The following is a 23650-nucleotide window of genomic DNA, read 5'->3' as shown; positions in this document are numbered from 1 at the left end:
CAGCTAGGCATAGCACATTTAGCCCAACATTAGAAGTCTACTTTCCAGTTCTCTTCTTGTTGTGTTTCCCATACCAGTGTGAAGTAGAAATAGGTACTAGGCTGTTAGCAACTAGCACTACTTATCCTAAGAGGTGTGAGTTGGTAGATCGGCCCAAGAGGACTGCTATTGAAGCACTTCCTTTGAATATATGCAAGGGAAGCAAGTGAGCGAAGGAGTTAAAATCTATAGCAGCCTAAGAAACTAGAGCACAGGCTGTATGTATACCTTCGAGTTCCTATGTCAAAGAATCAACTGTGAGTGCAGGCAAAAATCAACCAGTGTTAGTATCACAAGCATGAGATGAATACCAAGGGATATGTGCAAGTGCAGTGAATGCCAGATACTGGTGTGGTAGATGAAACACACACAAAATCAACCACACTCAATATAGCAGGTGGATGCAAGGGAAATAGTGCAAGAGAAGGACTGTGCTAAGTTACTGGTTGTGGGTCGGGTGTTCTTGCAAGAGCCTAGATATAAGGTCTTAGCAGTACAGAACTTTAGAGTGGTTGAATGGCACAAGATTGTCAAGTATAAGCAAACAGAATGAATTGCACAAGGTCTACAAAAATAATGTGGGAGCAACTCTCCTATAGAGCTGAGTCCCAGGGGAAAAGGAACTAACTCAATCATATGTACTGTGGTCATTTTATCATAGCATGTGAAGGTCTGGAATGTGTAGGTGAGAATTGTAGCGTAGTTAGCGAGTGCACAATGAGTCTTATAGGTAATAAGACATCATGCACTGCAGAATGTGAGTAACATGTAATAAGACCTGCAGCTTGTTTAGCAATGATATTTGGGAAAAATAATGCACCAGTGGAGATAGGTGGACATGGATAGGACATGGGAGGATGGATTCCTAGGACTGGACTGAAGCTAAATGGGAGCACAGGTCGCGGGAGAAGTGTGCACCTATTTTCAAAGGAGCATACTAATAGTGGATGAGTTGATATATGTGGATTAATGATCAGCACTTTATCTCCTTTCCTGGTAGTGAGAAGAACTGTGCTGGTGATCATACATGTCTAGTGCCAGTATGATCATCACACTGGTCACTGTCATCGAGACATTCAGTGATTGATCATTGCACTCAGCACAGATGCAATGCCTCTTGGTATCATGGTTTCCATATGTGCACTCATGCACTTCCATTATCTCATGCAGTCACCACACATTGACAATGACAATCTTGCCCACATCTCGGCTGCATTGGATGAGTTCCATGTGAATAAGCATGCAATCATCACTGCTGGGGTTCACCAGGGAAAAGGCAGTACAGCCATTGACAACTGGCACATACCCAAGATTGAGCTAATGCAGAGCATTGTTCCCAGCATCCATAGCTCTGGCATGATAGGACAGTGGTCCGCTGATGCCACTGAACATGCACACATCATGGAGGTCAAAGACCCTGCAAGATCAACCAATAACAATAATTATGATCTGCAAATATGTTGATATCTCGACCACACTGACAAGTGTAATAGGTTTGATCTTGCTACCAGTCTTTTGGACAGCAAGCTGAGCATTAAGGATCTGGAGGTTGTCTGAGAAGAACACAAGAATGACTTGGATGATGTTGATATGGACACAAACATTATCTCCATGGAATTTCCATCCAAGACTCAAGAACCTGGTCAGCCGCATCCTATCATGGACTATGTCAGCACCCATTGTCAATGACATACCTACACTGGACAAACTCACTGCTCTCGAGCTCAATCACTTAATCTTGCATGAATTGTTACTGCCAAATGACAATGTGGAGCTCAGTTATATGCTGTTGCAGATATTTAAATCATTTACCTTTCAACTCCCAGATGTGACAGAGCTACAGGTCCCATTACATAAAATTCACTATTGGGATGACAGACTTCACAGAAAGTTCACCACAACAGGCAAAAATGACCTAGTTCACCTATATGACAAAGATCAGTGCCAGTGGAACTGGCCACTCCCAAAATCATACCATGATCAGGTTGAGCAATGGCTGCTCACTGGTAATGGGAGTCTTGCCAGTGGAGATGGGCAGGAGCAGAGTGTCATGGCAAGTGTGGAGTCTGAATCTGGAGGTAGAGGTAGCCTGAGTGGTAGCTTGCCCTTGGAGGAAGAACCCACCTCTGGGTCACAGCCAGTGGACAATGACAACAACACACCATTGCCACTGTTTGAGGGAGTCTTTGTGATGTTTTTCAATGTTATATGTTTCACGCTTGCCCAGAAGGTGCCAAAGATTGTCCAGGAGACCAATCCAGTGCCATGCCTGTGGAGTGCAGGAAATGCTACATGCCATGTAAAAGATGAAGAAGTTGCGTGAAAACCTGACCTTGCATTATTGGACAATGTAGAAGCTCGATAGGATGCCATCAAGGCAGTTTGTGAGCTGATGGCACAACCATACTCAGCTACTGGGACAATAAGAAATACATTTGATAACAAAGCATACCTTCTCTTCAGATGCCAGCCTTGGAGATGGTTTGTTCTACTCACATCCATAACCAAAGGATATCACAAACTTCAAGTCCATATGTATGACCACTTGGGTGCTGTTGTGACAGCCTCCCATTAACATCAACACTCACCCAAATGATTACTTGCACATCTTTTCATGCCTTGTTTTTAGCAAACTTAAGCACCTGGGGTATGATCCCTCAATCACCATCTTTACAAAGATACTTTGAGCTGTCTAACTTGAAAACATATCAACTTTCCTTCAGCCTAGTATAAACAGGTCACCTGCATCAGATGTGATGGAAGGTGTCATCAAGGGCACCCACTACTCTCACCACCAAATCAAAGACATCTTTGGGGACATGGTACCCCCCTCCCCCAGATTGATGATGCACCTGAGATCACCCCCCAAAGCAATCCTGCACTTGACCTTCCTCAGCAAGATATCCTGGATGATTCACACCCTATGCATCAGCTAAATATCCCTGATGATCCTCTTTGTGTTTCTCTTGCTAAGCTAATCAGCCAAATCCTGGTCAATGATCACACAGTACAACATCCTTGAAATGATATTTTTTAGTCAAGGACTCATTGGTTGTGGTACTGTTTGCTATCTGGTGTGGAGAGATGATGAAGAGTATATTATTAAAGATCAGTGGGTTCTTGGAGGTAAAGAGGACACCTTGAATGAGATCAGGATGCTGCAGGTGATGCAAGACATCTGCAATGTCCCACAACTCAATGAACATTGGCTTGTTGAGATCAGGCCTGTGGAGGTTGATGAAACAAAGTTTTATCATTACAAGCTGTTGAAAAGTATTCAAAATGTTGTCTGTACACATGCTTGTTTGGTGTTGAAGCCTCATGCATGACCTTTGCACATGTTCCAGACAAAAGCAGAATTGCTTGGTGCTATTCAGGACATCATCAAAAGTAAGTATGTATTCAATACCCTCCCTCTTTAACTGACCCAATCTTTCAGTTCAAATGATAGCAGTGGAAGAGCAGGGCATTCTTCATCACAATTGCAGTCTCAACAACTCAATGATTGAAGATGATGGTAATGGTGTAGAGAATGAGATTCCTCCAGGCATAGATCACGCATATTTTGACTCACAACAATTGGTATAGCGCATGACTCACTCCCTATGACTTTCCCATGAAATGTGCCAGAGGCATGACACTTTCCTGCACTATGCGACGCATTCCCATGCACACTGCTTAGTGCGCTCTTCCCAGTGCTCAATTGCCCTTTATTGTGCAGCATCCCAGAGTGTCCATCCATCATCCAACCAGTCCCCTGGTGTGTCCTTTCCATTTATTCTCATGTCTGGCATTGTACAATATCTTATTTCATCATGGACCCTTTATTTACATCATTTACATACTTAGAGCGCTCCCTATTCACTTCTGAGCCCTGGGAGCACGCCTAGGCACAGCTTACTTGTTGCCTAGGAAGTTTTCAGACCATCAGCACCACAGAAAATATGAACCACCATCATGTCAGTTAGTCTCTAGAGTGAGAATCTATTGTCTTCAGTTAGCATGCTTCAGTCATCACCCTAGTCATCAGCATCACCCTATTATTATCACCTGTCCACTCAACAGTCTCAATCCACATCTTCACATCATTCACCAGTCTTTACACGTTTGTGCACAGCACACACCTTATTCCCATGCTTCACACCCTTATGCGCTTGACATTCCCACATGCACACTCCCAGTGTGCTTCACCAGAGTTGACCTGGTGTTACCTTGTGGATTTGCTTTCCTTGCTTCCCTTAAGGGTCAAACATATCGCTTGGTGCACTTCGACCAACACCTTAGAGAGTCAGTAGCCTTCCTCTCAACCCAGAGGTAGAGCCCTCTTTCTTTCTTTTGCTCCACAGCCTAGCAGAGCTGTTGAACCTTCAACGGATCCCATGGAACTTTGATTGATTGGGAGTTTGCCATGTATATTGACCCAGGTCAAAAATACACTAGAGGTGGGACAGTGAGCTCTATTTTTTAAACATATATTTAAGTCCATGTCTTAACAACAACACCAACAATTGGGGCACAATACCTTTCATGTTGCAGTCACTCCTGTTCCAGCTCTCTGAGGCCATTAGTGGTATTGCAATGCCTGATCACAGCTTTAAGCATGCCTCAAATTCACATGTGATTTCAGCTCATCTGATCATACACCACTATGAAGACAATCTTGAGTTGGTCTTCTATGTCTTCATATGGATCTGTATTGGATACAGGGGTCCCCTGGGCGTTAAGTGTGTGCTTGATAAAAGATACAACTGGCTACTACACAAATGGCCTGCCACCACATTCAAGGACTGCAACAACAAGAAGACTACATTCTTCTACCATCCACACACACAAGTTTGAGGAGCAATTCCACCCCTATTTTAAAAACCTTGTCCCACTCACAGTCAAATGGTACAAACTCATTAGGAGTAAAGGACCATCACACGCAATAACTTTCCAGGAGGTGCTTGATTTGTTAGATAATCATCTTGCCACACTTCCAAAGGAGCTTTCCCCTGAGCTTCTGTTTGCATGGAAGGTCCTTAAGGGACTTCCAGTACCTAATGTTCCTGTCACTACTACTGCAGGTCTTACAGTCAGTGGTGAAAGTTCAAAGCAAAAGCTAACAGACAGTGATGTAGACTAACCTGGACCGACTGCAGTTTGAGACATGATGTATGGGGGTTGGATCTAGATGATGGAACCTATACCACAGCCAAAGCACAACAAAACTACTTAATATATATATACATCTCACTTGTATGTTACAAGGTGCATGATATTTCACGATCTTTCTTACATTTGGGCTTATGACTGCATGAGTCCTACATAATGTTGCACAGCTGACTGGATTCCCACAGTGTTTGAGTCAGGTCTGAACTCTGACTCAAACCAACTCAGCATCAGGCAACATAACCTGGAACTTGGAGGAAAAAGGACATATAAAGTGTGCAAAGGAAAGTAACTTTCTCACTGGTTCTGACTCACTGACATACACAAGGACTTTAGCATATTTCATTTTCTCCATCTTGAAGCTGCCTCCGGATCACATTGGAGGACATTGAGGGACAAAGGGATAGAAGGAGTTGATTTGGCACCATGCATTCATTATTATCTCATGTCTGCCCTCAGGGCTTAAAAGGTGAGTCTTTGTGGATTGCACTTTGGGACTCAATTCATGTTTAACAGTCATGCCTGATAGCCTGAAGAAAAAGTGGGCCAAGCGCAAAGCTGTCAAAAATGATCTCAAGGCTCTCAAGTCCAAGAGATCATGAGCTCAGCACAAGGTACCTCCAGTGATGGCTCTCGATGTGGATGACTCTCAACATCCTTGATGTTCAGGACATCCAGGTGTGGGGAAGGAAGGCAGGAACACTCAACTAGAGCAATTAGATGCCATCATGGATGCTCCAGTGCAGGCTAGCCAGCCTAAGGGCTCTAACTCTTTTGATTCAACTGTTCCTGTAAACCCTGTTGCTCCCAAACCTCCCTGCAAGGGTCATGGAGGTCATTCAAAGGTAGATTTGTTTAATTCTAGGTAACTGCACTAATCATCCAGCAGAAAAAGCAACCCCCTCCCCATATCATATCTCAGAGCAACTGATTTCCAATGCCATGACTCCCAATGTTATGACTCCCAATGTTACAATTCCAAATGCCAAGATTCCCAGAGCACACCCGAAAACAAAGGTGAGTTTTTGGCATGGCCTATTAATGTTTAATTTGTTATTTCACAGACCATTGTTCCTCCTCCACTGAGCATGGCAGCAGTGAACAGCCAGCCCACTCCTATACAATGCAAAGATGGTGAATGGTTTAGATTTTCACCTCACATTGTCCCCCCTGGTATGGAACCTGACCTCAAGGCTTTAAACAACTCATTCATGGCTGCAGCTGAAGTGGCACACATTTTGTCCACTTCCAATGCTTCTCAATGTCAGCTTCCTGGTATTGTTCCTAATGCTTTTGGCAGTTGTCTTGTTAGTGGTGAAGACTCATCACAGATGGTATTCTTGAGGATGATGACTTCAATCACTGCAGCAGATGACCACTTTTACCAGAATTTGGACCCTGCCCTCTGGCCAACTGCATCACAAAGTACAGAATCCAAAAGTTCCAACTCTAGTGAGGGTGAGAGTTCATCTGACAATGATAGCAAGGATGAGCAAATTGGTTGGGGGGGAATTGGTGGGCATCATAGCACACACCCTGGTAAGTTCCTGCCATTGCCACTTGTGATTGTGCTGACAAGTACTAGGTTTTTCTGGGGAAGGGCGACCATCCCAACCTCAGGTGGTGTCCACTCTTCCCCCAGATTTTGAATTTCAATATTCATGTGATGAAGATGACCAAGTGGCTGAGAAAAATTTGGTGGTTGACAGCAGCTCAAGCGATAGTGATGTGTCAATGGATGTCAGGAGTACTGCTGAGGTATAAGCCCAGCAGTTATTTGGAGTGTGCTAATTTTTCTTTTCTTTTCAAGCTGGATGATGTCTTAAAGCTTCATCATAAGAAGAATGGTCATCCCCAGATGCCTGAACCTCAACTCAAAGGTGAACACAGGTGGCTAAATCTTCGGTAAAATCCAAGGAGGTTGGGGGGCCTAGTGCCACCCAACTGGGTTGGTATGGTCCTCACTGGAAGAGTTTCCTTGAGGATGCCAAGGGAGAGTGTTGTGCACAGCAAGCATTGGAAAACCCCTTCCTGAAGCTTGTTGAGGATCTGCCAATCTCTATCACAGAATCTCTTTCAGCATCCCTCATAAAATGGCTCAAAAATGGTGGACAAATTGAACCCAGTATGTTGTCATTTCCCTCGAGATATTATGCTAACTCAGGACATTTACCAGACATGTGGCCTGCTCACAAGGCTGATATGGCAAGGCTGGTGTGTGTATCTCTCTAATTATGTGCCTCATGCTCATGTCTTTTCTAGCTGTATGATGATTTGGCAACATGGTGTTTGGACCTCAAAAAAATTGCCATCATGCCTTCTGCATACAATCTTGTCCCCTCATCCACTATCCCCATTCAACAATGCACAACCTGGATTGAAAACACTGCCACAGATTTACTAGAAGTTTCCATGTACCTTCATAATGGAGTGGATGAGTTGGGAGAAACTAGGAACTTTGCTCACCTTGGGCTTTGCAAGGCTGCCATAGTTTTCCTGTACACTGGACCCTATCATATTGCTCATTGGCAACCCAATATATTTAGGAAGGAGATACCATTGACTTGCTTAGCTCTTGTCTGCACAGTGGTATTTTCTCAATACTGGCATGCTGCTGATGTGCTGACACTTTTTTAGTTGAATTGCATCTTTGATGGCCTTGTTAAAAATGGGAACAGAAAATCTTTCCCAAAGTTCACTGCTAAGGAGTATGAACCCATTTACAAAACAATGCTCCAGCTTCTCCAAACTGTCATGGAAGACCTTTACCACAGTCCCAGGCTGGTGCAGCAGCTTCATGCATGGGCTGAAGCCAGATGGTGAGTCTTGGGAGCCTTTTTACAATGTTCTGCACTGACAAATTTCTCAAAGGGCAGAGTCCTGTAAGCTCAATGGCATTGACCCATCAAAGTGTCACCACCTGCACAACCAGCTTGATTGAGCATTGTAGTTACTGTGCATACCTCATATATCATTTTTGTTCATTGTCATTTAGTCATGTTTTTACAGTGGCTCAAAAAACTGTCCACATGTTTTTGCATTTTTTACTATTTACAATATTGTGTGAGAATACATAAAGACCTCAGTGACATGCTGATACCATATTGTAGTGCTGCTTCAGGGCTTTGGATTGAGCACCACATTGTGAGAATCAGAGGAGATATGGTGGAGATACAAGGCTTACAAAATCATGACTCATGTGGACAGTTTTTTGAGCACATATTAAAACTATATATGTCAAGAACCATGTTGCTCAAGGGGGAGAGAGACTGACTCAGAGGGGCTTGGCCTCAGCTCATACACTGTGCCCCTTACCCGAGTATGTGCCCTTCATTTCATATGAGGTCCGATGATGGTCCGACAAAGTCCAGAGGGCTTCCAGAGGAGCGCGGGAGAGTTCCGGAGGAATGCAGGAAGTGCTCTGGAGAGTTCCTACTGCAAGGTAATACTTCTACAGGAAACAGGATGGAAGGATAGGAGGTCTGAAGGTCCGGAGGACAGAGGACAGAAGGACAGGAGGACAGGAGGGCAGGATGACGGAGGACAGAAGGACAGGAGGATAGGATGTCTGAGGGTTAGGAGGATGGAACGTCCAAAGGACAGGATGCCAGGAAGTACAAGGGACAGGAGGTCCGGAGGTATGGAAGGAATAGGGGCTACATCGGACTTCATCCGATGTAGAAACAAGCAGGGGTAGACTACCCTAAGGTAGAGTCGGAGGGACAGGGATTGGACCTAAGTCCAGAAAGAGAGTAAGTGCCGGAAAGGCGGAGCTCTGGCCTAGGGAATCAATCCCTAGGCCTGATGGGTAGGACAGACTTAGGTGGACCAAAGTCTGAGAGAGGATTGGGCAAGTCTAAGTTGATATTCAAACTGAGGAACTACAGGAGTATCTACAGGGGTTATATACTGGACAATATCTGAGGGGATCACTAAGCAAAGGAGCAGGGCTATGTACAAGCATGCAGAAACACATTAGTAAGTAAGACAGAACATAAGTAAATGAACTCGGAGATGAAGACTCATACAAGGATCAATAAGCAAGACGGAACAAGAGGTAACTGAAAGCTGGAAAGCAGAGAATGCCTAAATGGGGATAGGCGCAGGATATTGGACAGAGGGTGGGAATAGGTCTGGAGCTAATATCCAGAGGTCTGGAGATCTGGGGATCTGGAAGACAAGGTGGATACAGGACCGGGATATGAGAAGGTGGATAGAGTCCGGAATCCAAGATGAGGTGAAGTCCGGATGTCTTGCTGGAAGGTCAGTAACAAGGAAGAAAAGGCTCTCCTCTCTATCACACATATGCAGAGAGGACTAGCACCCTTCTTTCTTCACATATATATCTTGCCATCTGACCCAATCCTATTTATTGTGGTCTTATATGATCATATAACATGCTTCCAGTCCATATAATCCAATTCTGATGGGCTAAGGCAAAGGTTAGTCATATCTGTTTATGTGTGATAGAGAGGAGAGCCTTTTCTTCCTTGTTACTGACCTGAGATGAGCTGTCTTGAGAATGTTTCTCACAGTGTGTGAAGAGACAGGGAATGTGATGGTGGAATTGATGTAATAGGTGGCCTGGACAGCATTATCAGCCTTTCCTGTAGTGATATGTTGAATAATAGCCCTCCTATCAGTAGAGGTGAGCTTGGATGGACACCCTTCACAGAAGTTTTCCTTGTCTGTGTGACTTTCTTTGATGAACTTGGCCACAGTGGACTTGGATACTCCAGTTCTAGAGGAAATTTGACAAGCAGAGAGGCCAGAATAGGAAAGAGAGAGGATACTATCCCTTTGAGCAGGGGGGGTGGCTTTCATGGTGAATATAACCATGACATATGGAAATTTTTAATTTGTATAGTTAGATATGGTTTTAAAATGACATAATGACACCACTTTATAATTTATTTAATGGTGGCATGATTGTTATGGTGTCATAAATGATGATTTATATAGTTTTAATATGTGCTCAAAAAACTGTCTGCATGAGTCATGATTTTGTAAGCCTTGTATCTCCACCATATCTCCTCTGATTCTCACGATGTGGTGCTCAATCCAAAGCCCTGAAGCAGCACTACAATATGGTATCAGCATGTCACTGAGGTCTTTATGTATTCTCACACAATATTGTAAATAGTAAAAAATGCAAAAACATGTGGACAGTTTTTTGAGCCACTGTATATCATGTGATTCAATCTATTGTTGATTGTATCTATTGTTAGACAGGGGTTCAATAAGTGGTACAGAAGTCATTTCTGCACTGGTCTGTGAGTATCTGTACAAACACATACAGAGCAAAATGATACTATTGAAGACTTATTTGATATGTACTGGGTGGGTCTGTGAGTGTCTGTACAGGTATTGACAAAGAAAGGTGCTACTGTAGTGAGCTAGATAGTAGGGACTAAGCTGTATATCTGGGGTGCTGTCTAGTTCTGTGTGGGTCTGTCCAGGGTGTGGGAATTTACTGATGTACTACTGTAAGTTAAGTAATGTATGAATATTACAGTATGGCCTGGTGGCCAAAATGTGTGAGGTATGGGAATAATCTATGAATGTAGTAGCTGAGTACCATTATGGGATCAATGCAATACAGGCACCATTATGCACAAAGGGAAGCATTGAGGGATTAGCAACAGCCATGGTTATGCATCACCCTGCCATGAACAGGTGCACACCCTTGACATCCATTGAATGTTGTCACAGTATAAATTTTAATTTCCTCGAACTTCCTGGTACTAGAGTAGCAGACCAGCTCACTGTAGCATGCTGTGTAGTACTACCTCAATCATATATCACTGTACCATCTGTAAATCTATAAAGTAGGGTGGAACGGGTTTCAGGATGTCACAGATGCTTGCATGGCTTTTGCTTATTTCATGTATTTCACTAAAGGCCACATGGGAACACTTAGCTCACTTAAACCTCGATTTGGGAATCTCACATGGCCCAGTCATGGGTTTTCAAGCTCCGACTCAATACTGTTGCCCATTTGAGTGCAGCACATGTCAATAAATAATTGATGAAAAATTGAATGAGAGAACAGGGGAATGGGGGAATGGGCCAAAGGTGTGAGCGGAGCGAGCACTTTTGGTCCATTCCCCCATTCCCCTGTTCTCTCATTCAATTTTTCATCAATTATTTATTGCACATGCTAGGATGCAGCCAAGGCCAGGAAGCCAAAAAGGAGCACAAAGCACTTCATTTGCTTCCTGTGCTGAAGGCACAACAGGTGTGAAGCTAGTACACTATGAGATGCTGTAAGTCACTATAAATATATCACTACTATGGGTGCCTGCATTGCTGTAAGATACTGTAAGCAGCTACGGCAGCTGTGATAAATTTAGAGTTTTGCTGATACATTCTGATTTATACCACCTTCCACTTCTTCAAAGTCATATGACTGCCCTCATCGCCTCACCTGTCAATCATATTCTATGACAGGAAGCTGGATGCGAGTCATGCAACACATGTATATACTTGTGGTCACATTTTATCAGTGTGCACATTGATTAAAGGTTGTGGATTTTCACTCATGTTGTGACCAAACATTGACATTAGGTGAGTAGAGTGAATTTCAAGGATGTTGCTAACCTTGAGAGAAAATGTCTTCACAAGTACTTGGGCATTGTTCAAACCTGTGTTAGACCTATGGTTTTCTATGCCAGTAGTGTCATTGTTGGGCCAAACCTAGCAATGCCAAGAACACCCTGAAAATCATACTACATAGCATGTTGCCAAAATCATGAACTGTTCTCCAATCAATATTGTACAGCATTCAAATATTCTGTGTGAGTCACTGCTTTGCAATTTCACCTACAGCATTTAACATGATCTCATTGGTTTCCTTGGATGCACATTGTCTTTCTACAGGAATTCAGGCTGAGGCACTTACTTCAATCAATCAGATGTTATCCCTCAAATCTCACTTTGGAGACATAAGCACTGTAGTGTGATATATCAAGCACAAATGTGATCATTACATGTCCACAAGTTCCCTGCTCACTCACTCCCATTCTCTAATAGTATGACTCTGGCCTTGAATGATTCCAGTTGGTGGCCATTCATCAATGGAAAAATTATTTTCAGCTATTTCATTGGTTCATAGCAAGTCAGATGCATGATGATAGTGATAATTCGATTCCCCTTGACTCCAATTTCGCAGTTGCTGCCTCTGTTGGGCTAGTGTATGATTGGGGTGAGCAAGGCTGAGTATAAAAGAACCACTAATATCCTTGAGGTATTCTCAGTGCTTATGTTTGGACAAGAGGTACATCAATTCATCGCTGGGTCAGCCCGCTTGCTTATAATTGTGTTATAGGTTGAATTGATCTGGGTGAGCGGACTCCTATGTCAAAAGAACAACATGAACATATAAATTCTTGATGGCAGAGGCAACACTGGTCCCTGATGACCTTTCTCTATCTCAGTGTATGTAACTTGTCTTTCAATGTTTATGCTTACCAAGTCCAAGTTTTGCTGATTTCAAATATCCTAGGTGCAATATGCTGGAATAGGATATGTTGTGTATGATTTGATGTTTAAGCCATTGATGTTGCACTCATTACCCATCTCTCACAATCAGGATGTACATGTTGGGCATGTATCCTCACATACACTCAGTTTCTTTCTGGTGACAGGCAGTACACAGACAATGTTCCAACAATTTTGATGACAGATGCAGTGAGTATTCCACATTGATACCTTCCATTCCCACACAAACTGAACTACCATGCAGGGGTGAGTGAGATTTTCAAACTCATTGGTTCAACATGACAACTCCCACAGTTGTGAGTTTGTTTCGAGCCTGTGATCCTCTGAAGCTGATAACTAATGTTGTTGCATTTGTCAGGCCTTATCAAGTATGATGCATGTAGTTGGATGAGTGACATTGTAAATGTAATACTGGGTGGTGAGCTATGCACCTCCATGATATTGACATGACTGAAGCATCATGCAAGTCATCATGATCGCTCAGTTACATGCCATGTATCAGCAATCCAGAAAGGTGCTGATATTTCTCATTGTCATCTTTCTGGCCATCTGAATCACCAATGCAGTGATGTCTGCAATAATAATGGTGCAGACATCAGGGGGTAAGCTTCAATAATGTATAAAATGTTTAAGGGCATCAGGCTTATCAACAGGTACCAGAGGAATTTGTTCTCTCTGGCATCCATCGGTGCTTGAATGGCTATGCGGGAAATGCCCAACTTATGGTTTCCATGACTTGGATGCTCAATACTGTATGGGAGGTCCTTGCACTGTGTCTCACAGTCTGGATTGCTGTAAAGCACTTCCGTGAATTGCGACGACACTCAACAAGTGGTATTATTGGGGACTGTTTCATGGTGTTAATGCAAACTCACATTAGTTACTTTGCAAGGTGAGCTCATAATGTGAATGTGGTTCTCTTGTTCCGCTGAAAGTTTGCATGTGCTAGTTATCTGGCTATCTCTTGCTTCCAGATCAGTTTATTCTTTTCAATGCTCTCAGTGGTATGCCAATCTGTCACCGACCTCTATGTGCAACCATAATTCATCATTTCTATAGGACACAGATTCCCTGGACACTCAGATTTATGCAGGTATTGGTCAGATATTCCAATTTGTGCAGTTGTTTGTGCTGGGACCACGCCTGATCCTCGGTGTTCGAGAATATCACGCTGAGCTCGTGGCCAACTCTGACACAGCAACCGCTATGACTTCAATTGCTTTTCAGGAACACGTCCACGTGTCCACTAGCAGTAGTGTGTAGCGCAGGAGATGCTCGATATAATTGATTTGCGATGTGTGGGTGGTATGTAGGGAGCGGGAGAATTCATTTTTATTTATTCCAGGTTTTGTCGTGGACTTATTTATGTAAGTTACGAAGCAGATATAGGTCGAGCTTTTGGCAAACTATGAGTAGTGATCTCCCCCCGGCGCTGAGGTTCACGCACTTGATTTCAGAAGTGCTGTCAAGATCGTAGCGGCTGGAAGTGCGTTCGCCCCTGACGCCATCTCTGAAAGATAGCTGTTTCCAGGGCCTCAGAGAAGTACTCGACCACTTGAATGGCACCTGTGGACCCCCGTTATGCCTCGTTGCTCCATGGTTACGCACTGAGTTCCTTCTAGCAGGACTTTGACACATTGATCAGGCTACTTCATCGAGCCCAAGCAGATCCAATACTGCATTGCTATCAACCACACTCGATTGGGATTCCTGACGAGGACAACTTCAGAGCTCGGCTCAGGCTTGCAGATATTTCGCCTTATAGCCGTTTGCAGAGTGCTAGGCCACTCATCAAAAATAAAACAGGACTCGGAACGACTGCCTTGTTTGAATTTGTAATGTCTGATTAGATGCTACGTGTGTAACGTGGCGAACGTCCTGCACTTACTAAGGCCAATCGTCAAAAATAAACAGGACAGCATTTTTGAATTACGATGTCCGGTCGGATACCACGAATTTCTGGGTGTATCCCATGGGAGGAAGTTCCGGAACACGATTGTCCGAAGTTGAAAGTTCGTCGGTTTAACTTCTTGCCGATTTATCTTTTTCTTTTGGGAGATTGGCCCAGCGTTCTGCAAACGACCGTAACGTCCTATAGTGGTAGTAATGCTATCGTGAGTTTAAAGTTCGTGGTTTGACTTCTTTCCGACTTATGTTCTCTTTTTTTGGACTAGCCTTGCAAGCGGCTGCCATAAGCCTTCATGCATCCTCAAGGCTCAGCCCGGCCCACGGCCTAAAGCCGGGCCCGGCCCCTCGTCGTAACCCGCAGTAGACGGGAAGGTATGGCTTTTCACTGACACGATCGAAGATCCAGTGATGCACAGACGAGCCGGGATGGAAACAAGTCAGTCGCCGAAATCGGCAACATGTTCATTTTTGTGCTTCAAACTTCCAACTTGTGGTGCGTGGCTGTGTAAGTTGTTGCTTTTCACCTTATCATCCTGCCAAAATTTCTTATTTCTGTGCAATCAACGGACGGACAAATATTATCCCTATGGTACTCACTTTGGCGATAAAAGGTGGTATATATGGCTCAAATGTCATCTTCATACGTCCACCAAGTTTGCCTCTCATTCGCCCATATCCTCTAATACTATGACCATAATCTCAAATGATCCCAGTTGGTGGCCGCTCATCAACTCACATCTTATTTTCAGCTATTTCATAGGTCTGTGGAAACCCAGTCGGATGATAACGGTAATGTGCTGATCTAACTTTTACTGCGTTTTTGCAGTTGCTGCCTCCATTGGGGTCATATACGATTGGGGTGAGCAAGATGGTATGAAATAACTATTGATTTTCCGACAGTGGTTTCTCTAGTGCTTGCATTCGGACAAGAGGTAGGTTGGTGCCATTACCAGAGCACCCATATCTTTAATAATGGTTTCATAGGTCGAATTAATCTGGGTGAGCAGAGTCTCATGTCCGAAGAACAACATCAAAATACCATTAATTCGCGACAGAAGCAACGCTGGTCCCTGATGACTTTCCTGTATCTCGTTGTATGTAGCTTGTGTATACGTGTGCTTAGCAAGTTGAGCTGATGCGATAATTTCTTAGGTGCGCTACATTGGAATAATATTTGCTGGGTATGTTTGGAAGGCTAAAATTGGTATCGTGCTAATAGTTTATCTCCTCACAATCAGCATGAATATACAGAGTGTGTCTGTTCACATACATTGTTTGTTGCTTCTGACCAGCAGCACAACAGTGGCTGTTCAGATAATTCCACTGAAAGACGCAGTGAGTGTTCCGAACCGATACCTTCCCTTCCATACCCGTCTAATCAACTATCATGTAGGAGTGAGTGGCATTCTTGGACAGCTTGCTGATCTATTATATTGATTGCTGAAGTTGTGAGTTTCTTAGGAGTGCGCAATCCTCTGAGGCTGATCACTGACCAGATGTATCAGGTCTTATCGTGTACTTCGCGATGTATTGGATGACGTGGGTCCTAATTGTAATATTCGGTGGTGAGCGATGCAGCTGCGATACCTCAGTGATATTTGACTTGACTGAAATATCGTGCAAAGTCATCATGATTACTCGGTTATATGCCATGTACCAACGATCCAGAAAGGTGCTGGTACTCCTCGTTGTTGTTTTCATGGCCATCAATATTACCAACACTAGTGGTGCTCACAATAAACATGAGGTATATTTCAGCGGGTGAGCTTCAATTGGATGAAAGACTTTGAGTGCCTCAAGTTCATTGACAAATACCAGAGCAAGTTGTTCTCTCTGGCACCTATCAGTGCGTTATTGATAATCCCCAACATTGGGAGGCCATCCCTTGGATACTCGCTGTTGTGTGGGAGGTCTTTGCACTGTGTCTTGCAGTCCGGATTGCTCTAAAGCACTTCCGTGAATTGCGACGACAATCGGCGAGAGGTATTATTGGGGACTGTTTTACGGTGTTAATGACAACTCATATGAGTTACTTTGCGAGGTGAGCCCAAAACGTGAATGTGGTTCTCTTTTTCGTTGAAGTTCTACACATGCTAGCTTTGGTGTGGGTGTTTGCTTCTTACTTGGTTGTTATTCACCAACGATGTCAAACGTACGCCAATGTGTCACTGACCTCTGCATACAACCACGCTTCATCATTTTCCACAGGACCCATATTCCTCGGCAAAGCTGTTTTATTTTGGTTTTATCCAAATATTCAACATTGTGCAGTCAGTTGTGCTGGGACCACGTCTGATCCTCGGTGTTCGAGAATATCATGCTAGGCTCGTGATCGATTCTGATGTAGGACTTAGCATGCTTTCAATTTCTTTCCAAGAGCGTGTGCATGTATCAACTAGCAACAGTGTGTAATACGAGAGATGATGTTCAATACGACTTACACTCGTCGGGCCTCTGCAGGGAACAAGAGAATTTAATTATATCTATGCCAAGTTTCGTTCTTATTGCATCACTACTGACAACCATGGCGTGGAAGCGACTGCGGAGGAGAGCGAGCCTTTTCATCCGCATTTGAGGTGGACGCCGACAGGACTTATGATGGCAAAGGTGAGTGAGAGCAGGGTATGGATATGGATCTGTCGGATGGTGGGCTATTGTTTGAGTGAAATATGAGGTTGTGGCACGCGAGTGATGTTTCTGGACTGCAGTCAAACAATGGGCTGTCCCTCTGTTTCCTGTCGATTTCTCGTCTCCTCGCTGGGGTCGCAGAGATGGTTGGGTAACCAAAGCGGATAAATTATCTGCACGGGAGGGTTAACATTGATCTTCCTTTGACAAATCAGCACGAAGACAGCTCTTCACGCAAGGTAAAATCATCATAGTGGCATGCCGGACTTGATCACCCTTAGTAGTAGAAAGCATGCATGCAGAATTTAAGGTCTATCATTCAACCTTTACTCCCAAAGAATCGCAAGACACTTATACCATCACGGCAGTGCTCTTGACGAATTGCACACAAAGTGAATGGGTGTATTTCTGCTCTGTGAATAGTTTAGAATATGGTGCCGGCAGTTCAGATGGAAAGACCGGGACCAGTGGCGTTTCTGAGCGAGCGAACTGGGGATGAGGGAGTCGATGTTTGGCGAGGACAGCACAATTCCCACGGGTGATACTATGCCTCTACCGTGGCACCGAATCTTGCAGACCAGTCAAATCACTACGTACGATACGTTGGACCAGCTTTTAAAATTTCACCAAGGACCTTGCTCATGCAAAAAGCATCAAGTCCGGCGAACACTTGAACTAACTGCTATTCGCATGCGTAAATTTGATCATTCCTCCCGATATCCACGCCAGCGTTTCATCATCCAAACAGCAGATTTGTACTGGCATGCCCCACAACACCTATTGATCCATATCAGTGACATCAGGGACACGTCTCGATACCACCTCTGTACAACTCCCAAAGTGTTCAACAATCAGTACAGCACTTGCTACTGAAGTTATGCATCTTACAAGCATACCGTGACAACTGGCGGCGCACATTCAGAATAACACGATTAACTATTTCGTCACTCCTGTCGTGAAACAGGACAAGTCTGGGGGCTTGAGCGCCTCAGCTTCGGTGCCCACCTTCCCCGACCTTGACCGGTTCCCAGCTGGAGATAAGAAGGTGCGTGGATCCCTAGAGCGTGAAACTCTTTTTTTTCCCCAACCCGATGCAGATGGACTATTCAGCTGACGATATCGCGGCGGCGAGCGGTCTGCAGACTTATGCAATGCGTCTCTTTCTTGTACGCGATAGGAGGGTCGTTGATAATAATGCATGATCTATGTGCCACCAGTACATAACAGTACGTACTGTTGATCCGATTCGCAGCTCAGGCCATCAATGGCTTCATTCTAGGTGGGCTTTTCCTGATTTATTCCCGCCGGATGTTAAACTGGCATATACAGACCTATGATTAACTTTGCCTTACGAAGAGGTAATGCACTTGCCTATGATATGCCTCATGTTGACATTGATGATAACACACTGTTCAAAGTGGACGTTCTTTCAATCGCACTGGACAAAAATAAAAGTCCTTTATGTCATCACAATATTCGTGCCCTTTCTGTTCTTCTACTATATCGTGCGTTCAGTTCTAGTACACATTGCCCCGATGATTAATTAATGTGTCAGCCATGCCAGATCTTGATCAATGTTTGCTCATGTACGTGCAAGGTAAAGACACGTGTGCACATTCTTGCCGAGACCGACCTTCCCTCTCACGACTTTGACGTGATATTATGTAGCCGCTTGCTCCGAATCCATCTCTCCTTCCCCCGCTACATACGTGCATCCTTGATCCCATTCGTGCAGTACGTTTTACACTACTCACTTAGTATATGTGCCACTGCATTATACATTGGCTCATCTGAATCCACAAAGCATGCTCAGCAAAAGTATAACACCTGTCTCGAAGAGTCCATCTAGCTAATTGAATCTGCCTGTCAGCGTGCAGGTCACATACAGATGTGTGACGATGTCAAAGTGGGCAGTGACTAGCTTCTCGTGCATTTGTTTCAAATCATTGGGCATGTCTGCACTTTATGGAAGATAGCAAGGATCTTGTTTCAATGAGTCGCGGCATAACGCCTGTTATATAGCACAGCACCGCCGGGTTCCAAGATAGCATTGACAGGGGCCAATATCCCAAATTAGAAGTCCGATCGAGTTCCCAAGTTTCGTCAGAAGACTCAGAATCAACTTTCTCAGTGTCTCTTGTACTCTTAATACTTATCATGGTTCTAAGGATCGGATACGGTGCTGTCTACTCAAACCGCTCAAAGAACATGACATCTGACAGCTAACTAACTAGTTCGAGAACACTTCTGTTCTCCTCTTCTGCAGTTCGAAGCAGAAGACAAGGCTCGACATTTACTCTCGTCGAGTGCCCCAGTACGTCCCTCAATTCACTCTTCTCCTACGATACTGAAGCAAACATCCAACACAGGTGGTACAGGCCAACTGATCTCCCGACTCACGAGGGATGAAATCGATATCGCAATGTATGTCTCTGCCGATCTTTAAAATAACATTTCTTATCGTCCAATACCGAAACAGAGCTCTCACAGATCCCTTGATTGCAGGGATCGCAAAGGGCTCCGAGGCATACAAGCTCGTAGGGAGTTACGTCACGTCGCCCCTCCGCTGGTGCGCCCAAGCCCATGTCTCACGTACACTGATTGACTTATAAATGACTCAACGCATCATTATCATTATCGTAGGGCGGTTATCACAGGACACAAACCCTCAGCATACAATCAAATCTCCGATCTCCAAGGCAGCACGATCGGTATTTCAAGAAATGGCAGGTGAGCCTCTCGCACCAAAATTACACGCTTCCACCCCGAGTCGTGATTCATGCCTTGGGATTGGTGACGTAGCGGGAGTCAGACGATGGCGTACGTCATGGCGTTGCAGAAGCGCTGGCCCACGAGTGAGCTCAAGTTCCAAGGTACGTGTCCGATCCATCCCCCATCCTTCTTCGGCATGGCTAACGCAAAAGCCGACGCGCAGTCAATAACGACATCCGCGGCCTCATTAATTCCGTGAACGACGGAACGACGAGCGCATTTATGTGGGAATGGTTCACCACGAAGCCATTTGCCGATGCGGGGGAGTGTCGCTTCGTGCGTTGTATGGCACTTGTGGTATTAAAATACAATACTGAACAGGCCCACTTCGATTCCTCGGATTTAGATCGGTCAAGTCCCAACGCCGTGGCCCTCCTGGCTCATCGCAGCGCACCCGACACGTGGAGAACCAGCCGCAGTACGCACGTTCCTCAACAATCTCTCGCGTCACGTTCGTGCGTTCGCGTCTGCAGAGGCCCGAGCAGGACCGAGCGTGAAGTTTGTGATGGACACGTTTGGGTATCCTGAAACAGACGTCAAGGTGACATCTTATCACGTACTTCTTCGGGCGATCGAAGTGCTGACGGTGTGTTTATGTGTAAAGGAGTGGCTCGATGCTGTGGAGTACCCTGAAGACTGCTCAACGATACCGTGGAACGTCATCACCGACACGTTGGGGTACGCGCCATTTCCCTGCGTTCCAGTTTATCTCTCGTGCTAAACAGCGTTTAGTGTCCTCCAACAAGCCGGCGTGGTGGCCCCATCTGAAGGAGCCGTTAAGCGGGACCAATTTGTAAATCTGGACGTTGTGACGCTCGTTTGACACGTGAACAATCTTTACTCCTATCTTTATCGGTTATTCGTCAATATAACGTTATCGTGTCTGTAGAGAAGAATTCGGCAATGATTGAAATACCTGATGAAGTTCAAATTCCAGATGAGCGGTAATTACAACACATGTATGCAAACACGGTCCGAGTCTTGATTGAAAAACGTTCCGCAGCATTGAAAATTTGAAAGTGTGGTCGGTATGGTACCCAGATAAGCAGGAGTAGGTGTGACAGCTGATCCATGACAGTTACATATAGTCGATAAATATCCAACCAATGAGCGCCGTGAAAAAAGTCAGTACAGAAGTAGAGTCAATATTAATGCAGGGTCCGGCGTAGTAATGATGTAAATGGCAAATGCAGTAGAAGTAAAACTGTTCTCTAAACAGCAATGAAGTCCTCAAGATCGTAACATATGAAGGTCCATTAACGAGTCCGAAGGAGGTTGTAGTGGTCTTACAAGCCTAGAACAGTGAGGTTAGTACTCCTATCCATCCAAACAATAGAAGGACACTCGCTTTAGCCATATTCGCCCACCGCCGCTCTTTTCCCTCACAAACTCCCACACGAAAACCTCGCCTGCATCCCCTGAGAGACAATCTACAAGCGTTTGCCGCCCCTCGCGCGTGCCCTCCGTCTCGAGGACCCATTCACCTCGCCACCCTTCGCCAAGTCCATCGTCAATATCGACGAAGCCCATCCCTACACGTGCACGCGCGACCCACATGTACTTCTTCGCTGAGGCCCATCCTCCGCGGGACTGTGGCGACCGGACGCGTTCTGTTGTTTGTACTAGATTGAGCTCAGGGACGCCACCGCCACCTGGAGGTGCAAACGCAAATAGGGGGTGAACGTGCGAGGGCATGATATGTGAATAGTACAGCGGTGATGGAAGGCTGAGTGGGTCATCAACGGGCGGGGGCGCAGGAGGGACGAAGGGAATAAGCGAGTAGCCGTTGTAAAGCAGCCATGACTTGCGTGGTGCGCTTCTGTCGGATTCTTGTGATGACGACATCTCGTCCGATTCAGGAGCCGCAGGGACGTAGCCGAAGTTGCAGACGATATCCCCAGTTGAGAGGTGTTCCCAGAGGCCGTTGTCGATTAGCTGTTGTTCGCATGATGAGATTGCTGCGGGGATGAGGTCTGTGCAAGGTACGAATACGCGCAGCACGGGCGCCCTAGTTCGTGAAGTTGCCGTGTGAAGCTCGTGTGGAGAGCCAGTGGAAAGGCCAAAAGCGTCGTGTGCCCCTCTGCGAGAGAATGGTGGGGATGGACTGCCACTAGCCGAAGATGAAGCACTGGACATCCCACTGGATCCTGTACGTCGGTGGGTACGCATTACAGTCTTTCTGATGTCATCTTCTGACATAAAATTCCGATTATTCGCATACGCGCCCAGCGGCGCAGGCGCTTGGGATGGCATGCCAGTGATAGTGCGCCGCCATCTGGCGTCGTAGTATTTGAGAGACCGGGGCTCCGAGAGTGGAGGGGGCGGAGGGTTTCTCGCGCCAAATATGGAAAGCTTCCTCTGTCTTCTTTGACTGATTGAAGGATCAAAGTCAACAGAAGTCCTGGGTTTTGAAGGGTCTCGGTTCCTTGGCATGGGATCGTGCGATAGCTGTTTGTTAATTACTCGGTCACGGGGATGACTGGCGGACCGCCTCCAATCTGATCCAGTACCTGAAGAATAAGCGCTAGGCGGAGCCTTTTCGGATGCGCCAGATATGAATGACAGAGGGGCAGGAAATGTGAGCTCGCGGAGGCCATGAGGCAGTGTGGGGGATACTGAAGGAAACCGTGGGGGTTGAAAATGGGAGTCATCATCGATAGGTAGGGGGAGAGGAGAACTATGGACAAAGGACTGAAGAAGCAGTACGAATCGCGAGTGTGTGAGACAGAGAATGGCGAGTTTATGGGTTAATTTTGCGGCAGTTGCATCATAATCTCGGCTGGGTGGTAGGCTCGATATGCTCCTGAGTGCGTGAACAGGGTATTGATGGGGGGGAACGCGCTGCGAGATAACTAAAATTAACCAGGTGTGCAGTGACGTTAACGTCGGAATGTAAACCGAACAAAACGAGAACTAACGCAAGAGGTCAAGGTCTTGAAGGGATATGTCCAAGTCTTGATACTTGGAGAGGTCGCGATGCCTAAGAGCGTAGTTGTAGCCCGGGACAAAATGGGATAGTATGACATCTCTAAAATCATGATTATCCCAGAGATGCCTCATATCAGCGCAAGTTGATAACAGGACGTAAAAATCAGCCCATTGTATGAATTGTAATAAGCGCGCGAGAACATGTGGCTGCTTGAGGGAACGGACGGCCGCACGGTGCATTCTCTTCCATGCCAACGATTTGGCCAAGGATGAAGCAGGCTGCGGTGGACGATGAACGAGGGTCGGCCTTCTGGCCGACCTCAGTGAGTCATTCTGGTGTATAAGACTTTCCCTTGGAGGCATGTGGTATGATTTTTGAGACAATTCACGGGGTATTGAAGGAAGAGCCCTGTCTCTGTTTGAGAGGACTGGTGGATCCATGGAAATGGGATCACTTGAAGTGCTAGATCTTGAAGAATCAGAGCTAGTGAGTGATGGAGTGCGCTCAGCGTATGGATCCATGGCAAGGAAGGGAAGGAGCATGGGTCATTAATGAATTTTTTGGTTGAGTGGTAGGGGGGATCGACGGTTGCTAAATTTCAGTGGTGATGATTCATGGTCACTTTAAGTTGGCAATTGGAAGGGGTACAAACAAATTAGGCGTGTCCCTCAACTCAGGGTCCCTCCCTGTCATATTATGTAATCCTGTAGCTCCACTTTACCC

At 45.3% G+C, this 23650-nt stretch overlaps 5 protein-coding genes across 5 annotated transcripts; 4 read left to right on the top strand and 1 right to left on the bottom strand.

Moving 5' to 3' along the window:
• Positions 1-1149: 1149 nt before the first annotated feature.
• On the top strand, positions 1150-2362 carry BJ212DRAFT_1296451 (uncharacterized protein; the record flags this gene model as incomplete). Its single annotated transcript, XM_041332458.1, has 2 exons — positions 1150-1498; positions 1866-2362. The coding sequence occupies 2 exons, from the start codon at positions 1150-1152 to the stop codon at positions 2360-2362; spliced, it is 846 nt and encodes a 281-aa protein (XP_041197994.1).
• A 1015-nt stretch (positions 2363-3377) lies between these two features.
• Positions 3378-3627, top strand: BJ212DRAFT_1476786 (uncharacterized protein; the record flags this gene model as incomplete). The annotated part of the gene is made up of 2 exons (XM_041339436.1): positions 3378-3429; positions 3479-3627. The coding sequence occupies 2 exons, from the start codon at positions 3378-3380 to the stop codon at positions 3625-3627; spliced, it is 201 nt and encodes a 66-aa protein (XP_041197993.1).
• A 1060-nt stretch (positions 3628-4687) lies between these two features.
• On the top strand, positions 4688-8013 carry BJ212DRAFT_1296450 (uncharacterized protein; the record flags this gene model as incomplete). Its single annotated transcript, XM_041332457.1, has 12 exons — positions 4688-4763; positions 4923-5113; positions 5361-5390; positions 5650-5659; positions 5860-6024; positions 6080-6207; positions 6255-6729; positions 6776-6948; positions 7081-7315; positions 7355-7404; positions 7453-7779; positions 7828-8013. The coding sequence occupies 12 exons, from the start codon at positions 4688-4690 to the stop codon at positions 8011-8013; spliced, it is 2046 nt and encodes a 681-aa protein (XP_041197992.1).
• An 11370-nt stretch (positions 8014-19383) lies between these two features.
• On the top strand, positions 19384-20821 carry BJ212DRAFT_1444820 (uncharacterized protein; the record flags this gene model as incomplete). The annotated part of the gene is made up of 10 exons (XM_041338016.1): positions 19384-19405; positions 19461-19540; positions 19580-19650; positions 19706-19795; positions 19870-19956; positions 20029-20099; positions 20162-20274; positions 20345-20539; positions 20603-20676; positions 20731-20821. 10 exons carry the CDS (start codon positions 19384-19386, stop codon positions 20819-20821), a joined length of 894 nt encoding a protein of 297 aa, XP_041197991.1.
• A 152-nt stretch (positions 20822-20973) lies between these two features.
• On the bottom strand, positions 20974-23640 carry BJ212DRAFT_709400 (uncharacterized protein). Its single transcript, XM_041343882.1, has 3 exons — positions 22917-23640; positions 21347-22850; positions 20974-21292 (listed from the first exon to the last, which is right to left on the bottom strand). The coding sequence occupies exons 1-3, from the start codon at positions 23467-23469 to the stop codon at positions 21229-21231; spliced, it is 2121 nt and encodes a 706-aa protein (XP_041197990.1). The 5' UTR covers positions 23470-23640; the 3' UTR covers positions 20974-21228.
• Positions 23641-23650: the final 10 nt, after the last annotated feature.

This window comes from Suillus subaureus, assembly GCF_016647635.1.
Source record: "Suillus subaureus strain MN1 chromosome Unknown BJ212scaffold_4, whole genome shotgun sequence".
In the NCBI taxonomy this organism is placed as follows: Eukaryota; Fungi; Basidiomycota; class Agaricomycetes; order Boletales; family Suillaceae; genus Suillus; species Suillus subaureus.
The sequence above is the reverse complement of the archived record's forward strand: the minus strand, read 5'-3'. Positions and strand labels throughout refer to the sequence as shown.